This window comes from Phyllostomus discolor, chromosome 8 (genome assembly GCF_004126475.2).
Source record: "Phyllostomus discolor isolate MPI-MPIP mPhyDis1 chromosome 8, mPhyDis1.pri.v3, whole genome shotgun sequence".
NCBI lineage: Eukaryota > Metazoa > Chordata > Mammalia > Chiroptera > Phyllostomidae > Phyllostomus > Phyllostomus discolor.
The window spans coordinates 3119795-3140351 of record NC_040910.2 but is presented as its reverse complement, the minus strand read 5'-3'; the positions used below and the strand labels follow the sequence as shown (position 1 = coordinate 3140351).

General features: G+C 51.1%; 1 protein-coding gene across 1 annotated transcript in view; it reads right to left on the bottom strand.

The window, feature by feature from the left end:
• The window catches only part of SPATA5 (spermatogenesis associated 5), a 128246-nt gene that overhangs the window by 90475 nt on the left and 17214 nt on the right, over positions 1-20557 (bottom strand). Inside the window, exons 9-11 of the mRNA XM_028521236.2 lie at positions 19414-19669; positions 12925-13079; positions 1096-1305 (exon numbers count right to left, since the gene is read on the bottom strand). Of these exons, the coding sequence (XP_028377037.1) occupies positions 1096-1305; positions 12925-13079; positions 19414-19669 (621 nt within the window). The remainder of the gene's footprint in view (positions 1-1095; positions 1306-12924; positions 13080-19413; positions 19670-20557) is intronic.

Below are 20557 nucleotides of genomic sequence, written 5' to 3'. Positions count from 1 at the left end.
TTTGTGCTGGGGAGGGGGCTGGAGCAGGGAGAGGGAGGAGGGAGGAGGAAGAAATGTTTATGCAGAATTCATTCTGTTGCGGGTGACTAATTAGGCAAGTGTGGCCTGATCACAATCAGAAAGGAAATTACTGGTGTCCGTGTTGCCTGTGTTAGAACTGTTGCCATCCCAACTCTGCATTACTGTCACTGTTTTATAGCAGCTCTTCACACAAGTCCAGGGCGTGACCGGAGCAGGAATCCGGTGAAGACACTTCTCCGCGTAGGCAATGCGTTCAATGTGTCTGTTCTGCTTCCTACCTGCTTGGCGTAGCTGACGGCACGCGGTCAGAACGCCTGGAGAAGCCACGCTGGGCTCCACAGACCGGTTCTCAAACAGAGCGCAGCGTGAGCACCGCTGCTGGGGAGCACCAGACCGCCGCGACACCGACAACCTCGGGGGACCGACTGGCAGCCTGCCTGTGACGCCGGAAGGACCACGGCGTGCCGAGCACCTGGTGTGCAGGCAGGCAGACTCGGTGTCCCGGGGAAACGGGGAAACGCGGCGAACGGACGCCGGCGGCGCGGGCTCTCCCCTCTCCTACGTGGGGGAGGGCTGCCGGAAGCCTGTGCGGAAGGAGCGGAGCTTTTTCTCTAAAAACAAGACAAGGAAGAAGGAGAGAAGACACCTGCAAGTCTAACTGGAAGCAAGCACTGTGAAGACAGGCCGGGCCGGGGGAGCGGATGCGTCGCTCACGGGCAGTGATGCGCCCACGGCTCACGCTAACTCACTCACCTCTCACCCACTGTCCACCCTGATGCACCCACAGCTCACACTAACTCACACACCTCTCACCCACTGTCCACCCAACACACCACCCACGGCTCACACTAACTCACTCACCTCTCACCCACCGTCCACCCTGATGCACCCATGTCTCACACTAACTCACTCACCTCTCACCCCCTATATTATTACATCACCATCAACCTCAAATGAAAAGCAGCTACTCCTAAGTCACCTTCTCACGTTTTCTGAAGGGACGGAATCACAGGTGGATGCTGGGGGTGGGGGGGCAGGAAAAGGGAGCAGCAATTTAAAAACTTAGCACCATACCTTTACGGCCAGGAAATTCAGTCCGCTCTCGTTGGCCAAAGCCTTGGCGATCATCGTCTTCGAGCACCCGGGGGGCCCGTACAGAAGAACGCCCTTAGGGGGCTGGACGCCCATCCGGGTGAAAGCCTCCGGGTGCTTCAGGGGCCACTCCACAGCCTGCTTCAGCTTCAGTTTGATGGTGTCCAGCCCCCCGATATCTGACCAGGACACCTGCAAAACAGAACGTTTCCCACACGTAAGTTTGCCAGGACAGAGAACTTAAAAAATTTAAAAAAAAAGAAAAAGAAAGAAAGAAAGAAAGAAAGAAAGAAAGAAAGAAAGGAAAGAAAGAAAGAAACGCAAGAAAGGGGACAGAATCACTTAAAAATCAGGAAGATCCTAAAAAGAAACTCCAACAACATCGAGGCTAATCAGGACCTCGCGAACTGCCATCTGCATGTTACAGAAACGCTAAAGGCAGACAAAACGCTTCTGCTTGCAGTCTCACTACACAGACGGCTGTTCCGTGATGGACACACTGTCAGGTCCGTCTTCCCGCCTAGACGGCTGCGAATGCTGGGTTTCACCTGTCTGAAACGGCTTGAATCAGTGACCCAGGGTCTCATCTACATAGGTAACTTCTTATATTTCTTTTTTAGCAAATCCCTGCGAATCTATTTCCGTAGGTCCTCATGGAACACACGATGTTTTCTGTCTTTGGCATATTAATGAAATATCCTCAAAATTTTCTTTCTTTCTCTCAACTGTGAACTACTCCCAAAACAAGACAGCTCTTTACATACTATTTACCTAATAAATATGCCTGAAGAGCTACCTAGCAGATGACTAAGAAATAGGAACACAGGCTTTAAAGAACTTAGCAACTACAGGCCACACCCACATAAACAACCAGAGTACAAGGGAAAGGATCCCTGTGTAACTGAGTAACTGAGAGTTGCCTCAAAAGAAAAAAAGAAACATGTTTGGAAATTAAGGAATTCACTTAAGTATTAATTCACTTCCGAGTATCTTCCGCGTGCCGGACTTGTCTTGGGGACCACGAAGGTACAAGGGTGGGTGAGACCTGACTCCCAGCATTCTGTGATCCAAAGGGGGATAAGAACAGTATCCTGAAAGGCACAGCCTTCGTCTAAAGACGTAAAATACGTCTTCACACGAATTACTACAAAAACTACTGAAAGTACACAAAACACTTCCACAGTCCCCAAGTGTGTGAGGCGGTGAGGACGGAGACTTGGAAACTGTTGCATGTATGTGAGACGTGCCAAGGACGCGAGCATGAAAACAGTAGCGATCCCCTCCTCGTGCGATCATAAAGATAACTGATACATAGTAAGGAAAGCCTATAAAAAATCATAAAGGACAATATAAGAATTGTCTTTCCCCCACACCTAAAAGTCGGCATTGTTAATATTTTGGTGTAGAACTTTCTAGCCCTTCAAAATTACATGCACGTGCATGTGTCTCTGTGTGTTTTTTCAATGACATCATAATGTATTCTCAATTCTATACACATAGAATTCCCAGGATTATTGTAAGAATTAAACGGTACACTACCTATTAAATCAGCTATACTTTGCCAGGCACACACTACCTATTTAATAAACACAAGGCATTATTTTATAATTTTTTTAAGATTTTATTTATTTATTTTTAGATAGGGAAGGGAGGGAGGGAGGGAAGGGAGGGAGAAAGAGAGAAACATCAATGTGCGGTTGCTGGGGGTTATGGCCTGCAACCCAGGCATGTACCCTGGCTGGGAATCGAACCTGGGACACTTTGGTTCCCAGCCCGCGCTCAATCCACTGAGCTACGCCAGCCAGGGCGCATTATTTTATTGAAAGGTCTGAAACACAGTAATAAAGTTATATTCTGAAGGAATGGTGACAAAAGATCAAACCATCACACTTGGGGTTCACAAGCAATATATAATTACCGTCATTCTTCTGTTCGTTTTCATTTTGTCTGATCACTACATTTCTTAAACTAAAGGCAAACAAGTTTTAAACTTTAATTCAGCACCAGAGCGCCAATAAATGAGGGCTGTAGCTAAGACATGACTCGCAATGAACGTAAATGGGCTTAAAGAGGAGGGTCTCGGAGCCCAGGACGCCACGGGAGCAGTCAGTCTGGGGGAGCGCACGTGCCAGCGTGAGGGCACAACACCCCAGGCCTGGGACAGGAATTCAAAAACCAGCTGGTCACTGTCCCACCTTCAGTCCTTTCCTCGTCTTTCAGCAGATCCTCTCTCATGCTCTTCTAAACTTTTTAAAATTTCTGTAACTCTCCTTTTCCACTCAAGTTACGACCCTCTATCATAACTGCCACATTGTCCCTACATTCGAACCCGGATCACTGCTGATGGTAGTGGGGCTCTTTCTTTCTTCCTCTGCCCCAGTGAAAACGGGGAACAGCTGCTCCCAGATGGCTCTGTAACCCTCCGAACCGGGAGCACAGCGAGACGGGAAGGAGCAGCTGGCCAACGCGCACAGACAGAGCAGGGGGAGGGACTTCCCCAGGGAGAGGGCCCGCCCCTCACCCCCACCCCGCTAAACCTCTCCCAGTACTCTCTGAACACAAATCCAACAATACACACCAAAAACCCCAACCACACACCCACAGATGGTCACGCTAAGGAGAAGAAAGAAAAGCCCCCGTACGGACCAGATCCAAGGGGACCAGAGAACCGCAGCGCTGGACAGCCACCCGGGGAGGGAGGGCACCGGGAGGGAGGGAGCCGGCAGCCCCAGGGGCCCGCAGTGTCTCCACACAGCGGCGCGTCCTCCTGCTTGCTCTGTGCCAAGCTTCCCACTGCCAGGGACGAAAATTCCTCTGAAAGTGTTATTTTTACAGAAAACACTGCAACAAAGCATACTGTCCATTTTGTTCTTCCAGGCTGACGAGTCCCAACACTGAGGACCAGAAGCCAGGCAGCAGCCAGTGGGCTGGCGCCCGCCCCAAATCCTCTGCTGGGCCATATACTGGCGCAGTTATTTTGTTTGGAAATCATAAACATGCCAAATCACTACAGATGCTACACACTGCAGAGAGACAGTTGAGAAAACTCAACCTCCGAGATCCAAAAAAAAAAACCCACAATAGATTTCTAGATGCTGCTTTAATGGAGGAAAAGCCGAATTAGGAGGCAGTGGTGTTCAACATGTCTTCTCAGATCTAGGTGCAAACGAGCGAGAGCCCTTAGCTTTGTATTGTGAAGTGACAAGTATTCTCCCCTCTGCTTCACAAATGTGTGCTATGGGTTTTTTTTAAAAAAACAAGGCCAAGTTCCAGTTCTACGGGGTCATAAACCACCTACAGTCCCACTCCTCCCCCCAACCCCCACGGACTAAAAATAAAACTTTCATTCACAACACAAACCCCGAGGCCATGCGGACTCTGAAAAGTCGAGGGAAGGGGGTGGGTCGTGGGGCCAGGGCAACCCTGGGGCAGCGAGCCCTGCATGCAGTGCGGCAGGTGTCTGTCCCCGTCTTTTCTCTCTGGCCTCAGCGGTCCCCTCTGCCAGCTTCACTTCCTCTGTGCATGGTTCAACACGTCCAACAATGTCACAGGTGAGAGAGCACAGGAGCCAGAAAGGCAGGTGAACAAGAAGGTAAAACCGCACACCACATTTGCCGCTAACTGCAAACCGCCACTGGCCGAGGTGACCCTGTTCTTTGGGAAATCACACTCAGGTCCTCAGTGGAACGCTGTAAAAACTACGGGGGACAGATGCTCCTGGAAGTTCTGGCTCATACGGGAGAACATTAAGATACTGGAATTATTCAAGTAAAAAAATGCGTATATCCCAAAACACACGGAAAACACGGTCAACTTCAAGACAAATATGCCATGGTCAGTTTGGTTATCACACTGACCCTGAACTCCACCCCCAAATCATTCTGCATCCCCAGCGCACCTGAGTAAGTTTACTCTGAGCTGTCCTCTGCGAGCTGGTGATGCGTGAGGTCAAACCTTTTCCACCTAACACGTTACTACCTGAGTGAGCCAGCCTTAGATCTCAAACATTTATACCTTGATCCAACTTAAAAATGGGTAGCTTTTAAAAAGCTACTTTTGATACTTTTTTACCTAAAAAGATTCTTCACATTTCATTAAAATATTTTGTAGTTTTCTAATTTACCAAATACCACAAATAATTTAACTGTGATCAGCAGAAAATGCTTTGATTATTTAAGGAGGCTGCTCAGTGACTCCTGCCGTTCTGACCACGGCACAGAGCGGGGGCCTGGGACAAGGCAAAGGACGTGGACAGAGGAAACGAGGAAGGACGCACGGAGAGAGCCGAACACAGGGACTCCCACCGACCGGCCCCCATGCCCCAGTGCTGAGCAACATGTTTCTCACGTGAATTTTAAATCAACCACACGTAACACAGGACCAAATGCCTCTAAACTGGAATGACCCATATAAAAGGCCCAGAAAAAAACGATGTGAACAGTAAAAGGTTTCAGTGAACTTAGTTCTGATTCTCCTTCCTTGGGAGCTGACGATAGAGGCCCGAACGACCACCAGTGAGAGGGCCCTGCTGTAACAGCGTCTGCCCCCAGGACCCCCAACACAGCGCCTCGAGCACGCCAGCGGCTGGGGGTCCGGGAAAGGAGGGACCAACAGGCAGACGTGCGCGTCTCCGTGCCGCCGTAACTACAAAGCAGCAGAAGGGTGGGAACGGCAGGGGCATAGCCTGGGAGGAGGCGGCAGGAGAAATGGAGAAGACAGAGTTTGGACTATAACGGTGAGGGTGGTTACATCTAGTGAAGAGTGTCACCAACATGTGCAAGTGTGCAAGGGGACACACGGCATGCTTGACATTTTGTAGCCCAGACCCGCCCAAATAACTGGGCTGTACATTCAAGCACTGTCCTCCAATCCCCTCCGATGCCTGGTGGACAACAAGTGCCTGCAGATGCGGGAAGAAAGCCCCTCTCCTGCCAAGACTGGCCAGAGCGACGCTCCGGGTTTTCGTTAAGCAGGACGCAGGAGAAGAGGCCCCCCTCTAGGTGAGAAAGCTGAGCCAACACGTGCAAGCAGACGCCCCGGCAGCTCTGCCTCCGCGCCCTGAGACACAGACCAGGAGGGGAGCCCCCACGTGGGGCAGGCACGGGTGCGGGCCAGAGCGCCAGGGCGCCAGGGGAGCAGGACCCCGCGTGGAGGGGAGTGAGGACAAGGAGGAAAGGAGATGTCAGAAAACAAGCCTTGGGGCACAGCCTCAAGAAGGGTCAGTATTGAGAAAATGATGAAAGATCTTTCCCCATAATTAAACGTGTCCCTGGGTGCTGAATGTGCTCCATGCAGCAGGCAGGGTGTGACCGTTGGGGGCGGGGCTGGCCCGAGAGCCGGGCCTGAAGAGGACCCGCCACTGCAGGGCAACTCTGGAGGAAGACGCCATCCGGAGAAGTGAGAGGTTTGTCACAAGCTCACACCAAATACAGTGAGGAAGGTGAGGCAGGTCTCGGAGAACTGTGCGAGCCTATGTGGTAGGTTGTTGAGCAAAAATCACCTCCCCCGGGAAAAAAGCTGTCTACCTTTCACCTCTCATAATTTCTGATAAGCACGGGGCTTCGTGTATGACAGGTGTCAACAAGGCATCAGACCTCAGAGGTGTACTTGGCAGAGGTCTCAGTATCAGATACGCGTTCGGTTACTCGTTTGCTGATTCCCTCCCTCCCTCCCTCCCTCCCTCGGGTACGTCCGCCTTACTGCAAACGGCCGTTCTGCTCCGGGTGCGCGGCCGGGCTCGGGGCAAACGGGCAGAGCGGGCGGAGGGAGGGGTGAAGGGTGCACGGGACTGACTCTCTCTACACCGTGCAGCTTGCAGTCTGCATGAAGAGGCAGACATTACGCGAATACACCAATAATTACTCAAATTAAAAACTAGAAAAAATACAGGGTACTGTAAGAAAGAGCACATAAGAGGCCTTGGAGGGTCCCAGAGGGTCAAGCACAGTGTTCTAGACCCCTGACATTTAAGCAGTGGCGGGGAAGCTGAGCAGGGGCGAGGCGATTAAAGAGGACGAAGGGGCCGCACCACCTCCCTCTTCAGCCCGCCCGGGGGAGGCAGAGACGCAGCGAGAGTGAGGGCAGCCGACTGGGGGAGCTGGCTCCATTCAGACTCCAACCTGGTGGGAGGGGCCGCTCCGGTTTCCCCGCCTGCCCCCTGACCGGTTGCTGCTCCGCTCCCTGGCGGCCCTTCCCCACGACCTTCAGGTGAATCTCAAGTGCAATCAGAGGTCTTGACATCGCAGTCAAGGGGAAGGCTGCGGGTTACTTAAACCCGGGTAAGAAGGGCCCCGGGAACACATGGGCAGGTGGGCCGCACCTCGGCTGAAACCCTGAGCGCTCAGGAGGGCCTGCAGGACTTCTAAGTCAGGGAACTGAGGTTCCAGGTTAATGCCACGCCCTTCTGAAGCTGTGCAAGAATGGGTTCCACCTCTGCGCCCCTCTTCCCCAAACCCTGGAGTCCCCGCCTGACCACAGTAAAGACAGCCCGACTCTCACTGAAGGGCACTCTGCACAGGCTGACTGGTCGACCTCCCAAGTGCCAAGGCCGATGAACACAGGGGAGGGAGACCCGTGGCGGGTGGGAGGTCAGGTGGAGGGGAGAACCAGGCGTGCAGAATACGGATGGCTCAGCAGGAGCCCAGCGTGCTGTGCGGTGAGAGCAGGGGGACGGTGTGCAAAAGTGGGAGCCAGGCAGGCAGGAGCCGGGCAGGCAGGAGCCTGGCAGGCACGCCCACCGGGCAGGCAGGCCCTCCCAGGGGCTCAGCCTCCACCCCACCCCTGGAGGCGATCAGCTGACTGGGGACGGCCTCTTGACCAGAGCGGGCACTTCTTCCGGAAACCCCGCTCCGAGAAGCCCTGGGGTGGAAGGACTAAAAGGCGAGGCTAGGTCCGCGCCCAGAGAGGGGTGTGAAGCAGCACAGTGCCGCAGGAGGACCACACAGACCGCACCACGGATCCCCTCTGCCCCGAAGGGCAATCGGTGCTGTGGCCGATGCTCGTCAAGTCCTACCGAGGACCGACCACCTACACACACAAGCGCGGCACTTTTCCTAAACTCACAAGAGGACACCCACAAGAAACCGCAAACCAAGAGTCTGCCATCTGTAACCTAAAAGAAAGCACGTGTCTGACTTCACCCAAGGCACCCAGGATCCCATCTGAGAATGGGAATTGGTGCTTCTCCCACTGACTTCTGTTACCTCCTCCTTTCTGCCCCTACAGAAGCCCGAGAAAAGGCATAGAAAGAAAAGTGGAATGAAAGAGTTAAACTTCTAAAATGTGTAATAAAGCTAAAACTACAATCTTGACTTTGGCACAGGGTATTTCCTGGTTAAAAGTAATCTACTTTCCCAAATGTGCTTTCCTGTTCAATTGTTATTACTCAAAACTATAAAAACGTACGAGAGAAGCTGGCACGGAAGACTGGGATCTTGGGAGCGATAGAAGACACTCTTCTGTCTAGACAACAAGAACCCAAATCAAAAGAGACCGAATTCAGAAGCCCTGCCAAGAGCCAATGCGGAGTTAATAGCATTTCCACAGGTTATACTATCTATTCCAAAAAAAGCAACCTGTTATTCAGGAAAGCATCACAGAAACCCTCGATCCTTTGAAACTGTAAAAAATAAGGAAAACAGAGAACACAGTGCTGTTTTTAAAATACAGAAACTCACATAAATTCCATCTAATTATCCTGGGGGTATGCAAAGAATGAACTGTAATTATGGTCAATTAAACTATTTAATTCAAATCTGCACCAGAAAAGTAATGCTAACGAGCTCATCCTATGAAATTCACCTGGCTGGTCACATTCTGACGACCTGCTCTCCTCTGAAAAGGTGCCAAGTGGAAATACATCAGTAAATTTTGAATATGTACTTACTGAAACAGACAGGGTTTGGGTTACTCACACAATTAAGAGGTCTGCTACTGCCTAAAAAGGGAGTGGACAGGGAGTGTTTAGTTAACTAAGGCCACGCTCCGTCCGCTCAGGGAGACCGCCCACTACCTGGAGGCCGGACTGGACCCACGTTCACCAGTGGGTTGGGGGCCACACAGTCGGTCCTGAGGTTCTGGCTGCAGTTCAGTTCACTTTACAGAAGCGGGTTCACAGGAAAGTAGAGCCCTATCTTTTTATTGGCTTTCAGCTTATTCTGAACCAAATGTCCACATTCTGAACGCTGTAATCCAAAAGCAGTATCACAAATATACAGATGGATTATTTCTAAATAATAAGGGACAACCTAAAACTACATAAAATGAAACAGGGAAAGCCTGGGGCGGGAAGTGGTGGTTAAGATGCATAAATGAATTAAACTTGATAGCGATTGACTTGTACACATTTGGTTAAGAACGTTATTTACCAGTGACAATGGCTAGGGTGTGTATGCAATGACCCAGTGCAAAGATAATATACCAATACAAATATTAAAAGCATATTTTTTCTTTACCTTAGTAAGAATTTTTAATACATTAAAAAAACGTGATTCTGCAGAAAATATAAAGGACTAGTTTATATCCCTCCAGAATAGACAGCTTAGCACTATTATAGGCATTTTAATTACAGAAATGTTATATTCACTGCACAAATAATAAGGGCCAATATGCGCTCTAGAAATCAGCTGCTTTATAAAACATGAAAAACCTGAAGAATGTTACAGATGGGAAATAATAGGCTAACTATACTGTACCTCGGTGTAGAAGGAAGATGACATACTTTGGCAGGTGTATCTGAAATGAACCATCTAATACGGTTTTTCACGAAAAACTGTATCACTCACTCATTCAACAAATGTGGATTGGACATCTCTTATGTACTGGTTACATGCTAAGTACTAATAAAAATAAAAAGAAACTGCTCTTGTAAAACTTAAAACCCATTAAAAACTCATCTAGCTACACCCTTTCTCCAAAAATTTAACATTTTTATAGGAAAGAAAAGGCATAGTATAGTTACGTTTCATTTTCTTTTTAAAATCTCCATGCATCTAAATACTATCCAGTATTATTCCTCACAACAAAAGAGCACGTCTTCAATCAAGAAAATAAACTCTAGCAGAAAGCTAAAAAGAAAAGAACTAAAATGAAAATAAAATAAGGTTTTGCTTAGGCTCTTTGTAATTTAAAATTTTTATCACAGGGTTATAAATTGGAATGACCTTTCTGAAAAAAAAACTTGATATTCTACTAATTCAATTTCTATGAATCATAAATGCAAAGATTGGACAAAAACATGCTTATAACTATTTATGAAAACAAAACACCTAAATATTTGAGAATGGAAGGGTAAACAATCACAGCTCATACACATAAATCTGTTATTCAGTCATTAAAAAGATGTCAGCTAATAAATTTTAAACTAAAATGTTTACCATATAATTTTAAGTGAAAAAAGCAGAATATAAAATTATACCCTAAGATTAACTATATTAAGATATCTATATGCACACAAACAAATCCTAAAAATCTACTGAAACAAAGTATTAGCAGTTGCTATCTCCGGGTGACAAACTGAACTTTCACCATACATTAGACTTTCCAAGGATTCTAAGAATTCCTGTGGTAAAGAAATACGTTTGACTTTAATCACCATTAATTGTAAAATACGTTTGACTTTTAATACACCAAGTGGTATAATCACCATTTCAGAGCGTCCAAAGAAAGGAAACATTAATTTAAGTAAGTGGCTAACACTTACAGTCTCCTGAAATTAATAATGTATTATATTATAACTGGCAACATTCCCATCTGAAGACATTTCTTTCAAACTTAAATATAGCTAGGCAAGTGTGATTTCAAGGTTTTAATTTCACACACTAAAATCTTTTCTCAAAAGACACTGAATGCTCAATTTACTATTTTAAAATGCTCACAATGAACTAGCTCCTTGAAACATGTTTTCTATAGCAAAATAAGCATGCGACTTTCTGCAGAAGTGATCTGGAGATATTTCTGTATATGCAGTAGCCAGAAGTCGGAAGGGTGAGGTTGAGGGGTCCCATTACAGAAAGGGGGGCTTCTCTGGAGCCTTTCACAACCCGGGCGAGTGCGAAAGCGGTCCAGGCAGCCCCTGGCCGGGGCCGGCCGCGCGGGCTCAGGCGTGTGCACATCACGGCGCACCGTGGCCCGAGGCCAGACCGCAAAGTGCCAAGTGGAAAATGGCACGAGTCCACGCACTGTAAGTACTATATCAAAAGAAAATACAGGAAAAAACCTTTCATTAGCGCAATTAAAAACGCAGTCGCAGGGCCGGTTGCCGTGATGAATCCACCAGCCCGGCGGGCCTGGGAGCCGACAAGCGCTGCGGAGACACACTCCCCGCTGGCACGGCTGCGGGGTGAACCCTCGCTGCGTGCCCTCCCCGGCCTCCGGTCTCAAACAGCGAGGTGCTTCTGGATGGTAGAGCTGATTTATTACCCTCTCGTCTGAAGCATGTGGCATTTTATGGTCAGGCACCTATCCGACCCATTATGCTGTGCAAAGGTAGCCAATAAAACACAGATAAATGCTGCAAATAAAAGTATTCATACCAACGTGCCCAAACTTCAGACCATAAATTCCAAAGAAATGAGAAGTTTCTACTAACCCAACATCAATCATTCATTATTTCATAACCCCGTTTGTCAAATTATTCTCACTAAATTAGCATGTTCTGCAACAGAGCTTCTAAAAAACCCCAAAGGTAAGCTGTAAGCTCAGCAGTGAATTTGAAAATGTTTCAAAAGCATTTCAAAACCACATTCACTAGCCTAAACGAGCAGCTGGTCCTTGGGGATGTTCCCACCTCTAGGGCACCACCTCCCAGCCTCAACGCACAAAACAACTGTGTTCTGTTGTGTAAGAAGGTAACGAGTGTCTGCACCACCTAGCTTTTGCTCAACTACCCCAAAGTTTAGTAGCCCAAAACAAAAGACATTTATTACTTCAGACAACTCTGAGGGCTTCCCGGCTGGCTCTTCCGGGGCGGGCTGGTCCAGCGGGGCTGTCCCGTGTCTGACCCTGGCCCAGCTGAGCCTCAGGTGAGAGGGCTCACCTCTGCCCCAGGTGGTCTCCCGTCCCCACGCACCAGCACTGAGTGACCCGAGTGGTCCGCACAGGGGCTGAGAGCAGGGGCGAGGCAGGCCCCCAGCGTTCTCACGCCTGCTCTCAGGGCCCACAGCCGAGCACAGACACCAGGGGGCGAGCACCTGACGCCCTCTCTTCTATGGTGGGAGCTGCAAAGGTGAGGTGCAGAGGGCAAACACACGGTGACGGGAAGGATTTGCGGTTGACTTTTGCCATCTACCACCCTGCAAAGTGGACAAGGTCTCTGCTCCCCACGGTCTGTAACTCTTCCGACACTTCATAATACGCGGTAGCGTGTTAAAAGACCATTCCTTTTCTAGAAATGTTAATATAGTCAAAGGAAATTATAAGGCCATTTTCCCCCTGAAAACAGGCCCGCTTGGGACATGGGGGACATTAACAGGTGGTCCACAGAGAAGGTGTCTCCCCAGCCCCCCCACCCCGCCCCACAGGACCCGGCCAGCTTTACGAGCACAGAATGCCGAGGCCCAGCTCCCCCCGGAACTCCAGAACTGCCCTTCCGAACTGCCCACTGCGTGTGTCCTGGGAGATGCTCGGCCAGTGCCTCCCCAACTTGTAGCTCTAGTCTGACTATATTAACAAGAAGTCCAGAGGCAAGGCATGTCATTAGTGTTTTAACTGAAACTCTTCTTCCAGATTCAGCCTAGCAGAGTCGTTTCCCTGGAGCCCCGCCTCTCCCAGAGCCTAACCCAGTGCGGTCTGCACGGGGCACCCACGACTCACGTTCGGAACGTCGACTGCGACCTCCCTCATGGCGCTGGGCCTGACTTCGTTCATCGCCTGCAGGAAGTCACCCAGAGTGACCCTCACCAGCCCCGCCACCTTGCTGTCAGGGAGGTGAGGCTGCTTCTTCAGGACTCTCCGCAAGGCACAGAGACCTGCAAGGGGAAAAGGAGCACAAGGTTTACCTTCTACCCGCTGAGGACAGACTGGACCATCGCCACTAATGACAAGCCCAAATCTCACACATGTCAGAGCATTTCAAACGTGTTGTGCTTGTGTGTGGGGGGGGGGGGGGTGGAGAGGAAGGTGGATGAATGTGGGGGATGGAGGCAAAACCCCACGTGCTTAGTTTGGCAGGAAAAGACCACAAACTGATATGAAACATGAAAAGGTACGTCATTCACAAGTGTGAAATCAAACTTACAAAACAACATCTACGAAAAAGGCCATAAAGGTTCATCAACATAATCTGTTTGGAGAATTCCTTTTAAAAGGGTGAAATATTAAATGGTGCAGTAGCACAGAAACCTAAGTAAGTACAACTCCAGTAATAAGACATTGTGTTGCATTAAACAGCAACATGGCGGCCTGAAAGACTTTAAGAAGGTTCTACAAAAAACCTTCTATAAATGGAAGCATGCAAAAGGCCCGAAGAATCTTACTGTCCTTCAGATCCCAAGTAGCTATGTGGCAATACTTGTCCATGTGTCTAATTGAGACCAGATACCTCCCTCTTACCAGAACTGCGACACTAAAAACTAAAACAAGGGAAGGGGTCTAATAATTTTCCAGCCACATTTATGCCACGTAAGCATAAAGATCAACAATAAAGAAGACCAACTGTTTTCATCCGAAGGAGGGGGCTGGAAAGGGAAGGCAGTAAGGCGTGGTTTTAAAAAGGATACACGGTGTCACGATGCAACTACACGTTTCCAAGAGCACGGAACCTCTGCGCGTTCAAAGGCGAGCTGCAGAACGCAGAGCTGGGGCAAACACTCCAGGTCTACGGGGGTGACAGGGAGGCCGCGGCGTCCCACGGGGAGACAGAAGAGGCAAAACAAGGAGCCCTGAGTTTTCAAAGCTGACAAGCAGTCAAGTCCAACGATGAAGGCTGTGACGAACACAACCAAACTTCACTGCCCGAATGAGAGGCGGCCACGCTGCGTGGAACACGCGGGATACAACCGGAAGGCCGCGGTGCCACCGAAGCTGAGCTTCATACCGGACGGTGACAGGCACAGGGCACGTGTGCGGGGGAGGAAGGGGGGGGCGGCCGAGGGGAGGCTCACGTCGCGCCTCTCAGGTCGCGGCGGGACGTCTACCGGAGGGGGCGCCGGTGGCGGTTCCCAACAACGGTCGCAGGCGTCGTTAGCTTGTCCCTTCATGTCAGAAACGAGGAGAGGCCGAAAGGCGTCCCCAAGCTCACGCAGTCAGACTCGAGAAGATGAGCTGACGCTGAGCCGGCAGGTCCCATGGGAGTCGAGGCCACAGAGGCGGCAGAGTGTCCCAGGCAGAGGGAACGGCAGGCGAAGGCCCAGGCCAAGGAGGACGTACCACCTGAGACCATGAGGCCCTCGAACAAGACAGAACCCCGGCGCCTGAAGAGTTCACTCTCACAGATGTGAAAAACATGTTTTAAATAACCTTAGTCCAGCTTCCGTAATTTGTAGACACGTGACAAGATAAAGCATGGCAGACTGTCAGGAAGGAAGAACGAGCAATGAGTAAGTTGCAGATTTGCAACAGCTGGCGGTCACAGGCCCCCAGATGTTACATGAGTATCAGGGCTCGCAGAGACCGGAGCTCCCTGGGGCTGTCCCCCGGAGCAGCCAGACCCTGCAGTGCAGCCAGGCCCAGCGCCGCGGCCTGCCCCCGGCCCAGGCACTGCTTCACCTGAGACCGCCCCTTCGGCCATCAGTGATCTCATCTGGTCAATGGAAAGATTAAAGTCTATTTTCTCCAAATCATGTTTTCAGCTCTAAACCCCCGTGATGCGAAGCTGAAACTACTGGACACCTGCCACTCCTCACGAGGACGTGCTCGAGTCTGTGCCAAGAAGCTAAATTTTTAAAAACACGCATTATTTTTAAAGCAGAAGTAAACAACCAACCAGAGAAGCAAACGGACACACGCACGTCCTCAGGAATACAGCTCAGAGCAAGCTCTCTGTGACGGTCCTTTCCCTGTTCTGTGCACAGCTCTTCAAACGTAAACAAAAGCAGAGGCAATGCTTCCCTGTTCTTAAAAATCTTTGCAACAAAACAACAGGTGTAGCTAATTAAACAATCAATGTGTCATTTTGTTCTCATTATCTTATTTTCCAACAATCTAAACAGTTGAGAACAGAAAACAAGCTGCAGTGAGAGAAGGAGGCGAACCGCCGGAGGCAGGCCTGGCCCCCTCCACGCCCCTCCGCACCCCTCCCAGCGCGGAGCTGCCCTCCGGCCCGCAGCCGCTCCCACTCAAGTGCTCCCGGGGCGGGGCTCCAGACCCAGGCTCTCCAACGCCATCTGCTCCGGACCCAGTCAGCACGCACCATCCTGCCGCAGGCACGCGGCAGCCCACAATTTTACACTCCACGCTCACTCAATAATGATGTTCTTTTTGGGAGTGCAATTAAGTTCCTTTGTTAAAAACTCACAATGAACTTCAACTGATTCCAGGAATCACGACGCTGTCCTAGAATTGCTACCCAGCCTACAGACAGCTGCATGAAGAAGTAACCGGAAACCTGAGCATCTGGATCTCAGACTTGAATTTTAAGAGTTGGGCGTAAAACTGCCTAATGATACGCCGAAGAACAGGGTCTGCCAGCACGTTTAAGAAAGGCGAAGGCTCCCTTTGTAAAGAGTACTTTCCTCAAAATACCAGAACATCCGAAAAGTGCTGTTTTATCTCGAGTCTCTACTCCCCCCTCAGCGCAGTCTGAAGTGCGGACACGGTGCAAGCACCACGCAGTGCGTCTCTGGGGTGCTCCGCCCCCCGCGCCTTCACAGACAAGGAGCCGGCAGGGTGCCCCGGAGGGGCACGGACAGGGCCGTGGCTTCACTGTATTTAAAAGTCCCCAGCGGGGCCTCTGCCGGTCACAGGAGCCAGGTCTGCTCTGAACGGCCACCGCATCTGTTTTGTTTTTAAGGTTTTACTTATCTGCTTTTAGAGAGAGGGGAAAGGAGGAAGAAAGAGAGGGAGAGAAACATCAACCGGTTGCCTCTCCCAGGCCCCCAACGGGGGATGCGGCTGCAACCTTTCCTGTGCGGGAGGACACCCAACCCACTGAGCCACACCGCCTGGGGCCCCCACCACTCCCGGAGTGTGCAACGAGGGAGGCAGGGACAGGAGAGGCCGTGACTCTGGTTCCAAAGGAAGATTTGTCAGGGAGGCCCCACAGCAGGCCGCATCCGTCTCCAGCCCACGGGTTCTTACTGACGGGTGAGACGTTCACCGACCCGGACTCAGTAAAAAAAAAAAAAATCACTCCTCTAGCCAGGCAGAGAATTCTTCCAAAGCTCCCTGACGTCTCTTGGACTAAAATAACCACAGATACTTCATAAAATATCAGGAATGATGCCAAAATTCAAATAAGCTTCTACAAACACATAAAAGCATATAAAAATATGGAACTTTTTTCAAAAGAAAGGCCCGACCTACCTAGGGCCTGAGCGAGCCACGCCCACCGCTGCCAGCCTTTTTAAACCTCTTCAGGGCTGTCAACAAGGTGCATCGCCCCCACGGAGCAGGCAGGACTCTGGTACAGGAGGTCTGCCCAGACTCTCCGCCAGCCGCCGCAGGCTGGTACCGCCATGCGAGCCTCCGCCACGGGCTGTCCACCGGGCCCCGCCACATCCCTGGGCTTTATGTAAAAATGCCAAATTTTCACAAAATCAGTATTTTAATTCTAACTTAGAAAACATCCCTGGAAGAATTCCAGACATGGTGGAAAATGGGAGAAAGGGAACCTCTCATAAGAGGTAAGTACTGAGTACAAAGCAGATGCACCATAAATTCCCATTAAAATAAGCTACTAGCAGGTGGGACGGAGGGCTAACAGCCATGAGTATCTCAGAACTCTGATATAAGATAGATAAAATTTTCCATCTCAAAAAAAAGTTACGTTACAGTCACTAGATTGAGTATGCTTACTACACTTACTTGAGTGTAATAATGATAAGATCATTGTTTATATATGAATTTCATTCTTCCTGTTCGGTGACGCTGTCTTATCGATGCCCAAGCATGTGGTGTGAACACAGTGACACGATGTGTCACCAGCAAGAATGCCACAGACAAGCTCCTGGGGCAGCAAAGCAAACACTTCCTTCCCCTGTAAACAAAACGTCCGAGTCCACCTCTCGGAAAAATCAGCTCTATTTATGCTCACTCTCCTGAAACGGCGCAGGCAGCCTTAGAAGGACAAGTTTATAATAAATCCCTGTGTTTGGAAATCACTGTTGCTAAGCATCTTCTAACATTCAGCTGAGTTTATACAATTCATGTCTCTGCTACATAATTAACATTTCATGTTTCCCAAAAAAGTGCACTGTGCTTATCTAGGCTGTTAATTTAAAACATTATAAATTTTGAAGAAATTAATAAAAGGCTACGCAGCTAATTAATTACGAAGGCAGCCTAATCCCAGGAGAAACACGAACACAGGCATTAAGTGTCAGGATGTGCTGGAGCTGAGCCTGTGAACAGCTTGTCGGGTTGAGACAGAACACTGCACGCTGCAGCCGCGCTCCGCTTTGGAAAGAGGAGCTTCGAACTCCGGGCGTATCAAGTCCTGCTCCAGCGCAGGGGTTCATGAGAAAGGAAACAAAACGTCTCAAAATAAGCTCCACACCCCAGCCTGTTAATATTGTATCCGCTCGGACAACAGGAGATCCGGGTGTTGAAGGCAGCAGGACTGCGGGACTTCCGACCCTCGCACTCATGACCGAGACAAAGGTGAATGAAAGCCACGGAAACTGCTCGGCGACACGGGACAGGCCGGCAGAGCTGAGCGTGAGCGCGCTGGGAGCAGAGGAGGCCCCTGCCAGGCTGCGGGGAGGGGGCGAGCCTGCCAGCGACCATCGGCCCCGGGGATCTGGGCCTCCGGCACCCTATCCTGCCAACAACAGCCAGCGACGCAGTTCATGCAGGTTTCGTGAGACTCAGAATCACTTCACTGTGGGTGATGATCAGACGTGTGTGTACACCGAGTTTTGTTAAAAAGAGCACTTTCCCCGACTAGAAGGCCGTCCAGGAAGCAGGAACACCATCACACAGCCCGCACGTGGACGCTCCCAGAACACACAGGTCCACGGACACAGGCAAGCAAACGCTGCCGGGGAAAACCTGTGTCTATGTGCTTATTGCTACTTTAAGTGTTAATTCCTGTTTCCTTACTGTGGCTTTTCTATCTTTCAGAATGTCATGTTTAAGTTTTATTCAAAACCGTGGCACATACCTGCAGGAGAGAGGTGGACACGCACTTTCTCACAGAGCGGGAGAGTCCGATGACCCAGTCTGAGACAGTACATCAATGTCACACAGAAACTCCTGGGATGACTGCGCTCCCTAATCTAACCCCGTCATTCACACCAGGCAGGGAGAACCTCCGGAGCTCACGGCGCCACCCGGCCTGGAGCAGCGCCCCCCGAGTCCACTCCTCGACCCAGAAGCAGCGACACCGCCTGTAGCTCGCCAGACACGCAACCCCCGAGCCCCACGCAGACCTACTGGGCCAGCCGATGGGGCCCGGAACTGTGTTTTTAACGAGCTCCACAAGAGGGTCTCACACAGGGTTCACCTGGAGAATCAGGGGCCGAGTCAGGCCAGCGCAGGCCTGGCTGCCTCCCGGTCACCCGGGACACGTAAATCCTGACTCCAGTGGGGATACCTGCCTCACTCTGTTGGGTGCGGGAGCGGGGCGGGGGCGCACGTAGCTTCCAAGTGCACAGGACGTGTGATGAGATTTCAGAACCCACGTCTTGTGTCCTGGGCTCCTGAGTGTGGCCCCCAGAGCAGCAGCAGCAGCAGCAGCTGGACGCCCGCAGACACCGGCCCAGACATCCCAGGAGGAGACTCGGGGAGCGGCACTGCGGCCATCGCATCACTGCGTTCTCCAGGTGAGGACCTCTGCCCCGCACACCTGTCCCGCCCTGAGAAGGGCCCACGAATGTCACTCTGGGGGAGGAGGCGTGCGCCCACGCCCCGTGCGTGCGGGCGGCCGCACGTCTGTGTGCGTGTGTGTGCATGGGCTTCGGGAGAAGCCTGCGGGGTGTGTGCTGTGCGAGCGGCGGTCCCGAGGAGGGAGGATTAAGAGTGGCTTTTCTTTTCTACAGTTTCCTGAATTACCTAGGATTTCTTCTCAATAAATATGTATTTTGTGATCAGAGAAAATCGGCTGTTTTCATCAGGAAACGAGACGGCCAGGGTCAGCACCTGTACGTAACCCAGGGCTACGCGGTCCACGGACGCAGGTGACCACACACGCTGCACACCCCTCACCTGCCTCGTTGCACAGGGCTTTCAGGTCCGCGCCGACGTAGCCGTGGGCGCTGTCGGCCATGCGCAGCAGCTCGGCGTCCGCGAGGGCGTGGGGCACCCTCCGGAGCAGCTTCCGCAGGATGTCCAGCCGGTCCCGGGCGTTGGGGACGCCGATCTCGATCTCTCTGTCGAACCGCCCGGGGCGGCGGAGGGCGGCGTCCAGAGCATGCGGGCGGTTCGTGGCCCCGATGACCACCACCTGGCCTTCGCTCCCTTCCTGCCCAGGTAAAACACGGACAAGTCACTCTTCTGCAGGTACGGCATGTGCACATACACCCATCCATACACATACACACGAGGCACACACGCACGTGCGCCCTGAGTGCCCGGGCTGCCAGGCCCTCGCACTGTCACTGCTCACCCCACACTTCCCTAACCAGCCCAGGGGCTCCCTCTGCCAGGAAGTGCTCCAACGCTGACCCCCTTCCCTGTGGGCATGTCTCCCCCACTCCCAGCACCCCACCTGCACCATCCCTGTGAACACTGACACATAACACCCGGTCATACAGTTATTTTAATTTAAATGTTTTAGGTTGTCATTTCCCTTACTTGAAAGCAAAGATCATGGCCTACAGGCTATTCAAATAGAAGGCACTAGAATAGTTGTCAGAGATCTTCTTCACATATGGGCTGTTTGGTTTTTTTTTTTATCATGACATATTTTTAAATTCCCGAGAACGCCGACAGCAATGTAACCAACACCGGAGCGTCAGCCACGCCGACCACGCACGGACTTGCACTGAGAACGAAGTTTGGAACAAGGTGCAAAGAGCCATGGCCACGACCAGCCACCTGTAAGAAGGATCCCCCGTCTGCTCAGAAGACGCAGCTGCCATCCCCGGAGACGGGCGTGGCTGAAACGCGCTCCAGAGCAAACCCAAAGCTCACCGGTCACCCCGGATGTGGCAACAGAACGTGCACGGATCCCATGAAGTCAGAAGACAAATACAGGCCCTGGAACACCTCTGGACGAAATTTCACTAAAACATCAGTGCCACGGCCTGAAGGCAGCCCCAGTCCCCAGCAGGCCTGCCCAGGGGCAGAGACAGACCCGGTGCTCAGTGATGAGGGCGCCCCGGCACAGACAGAGCCTTGCACGTGAGTT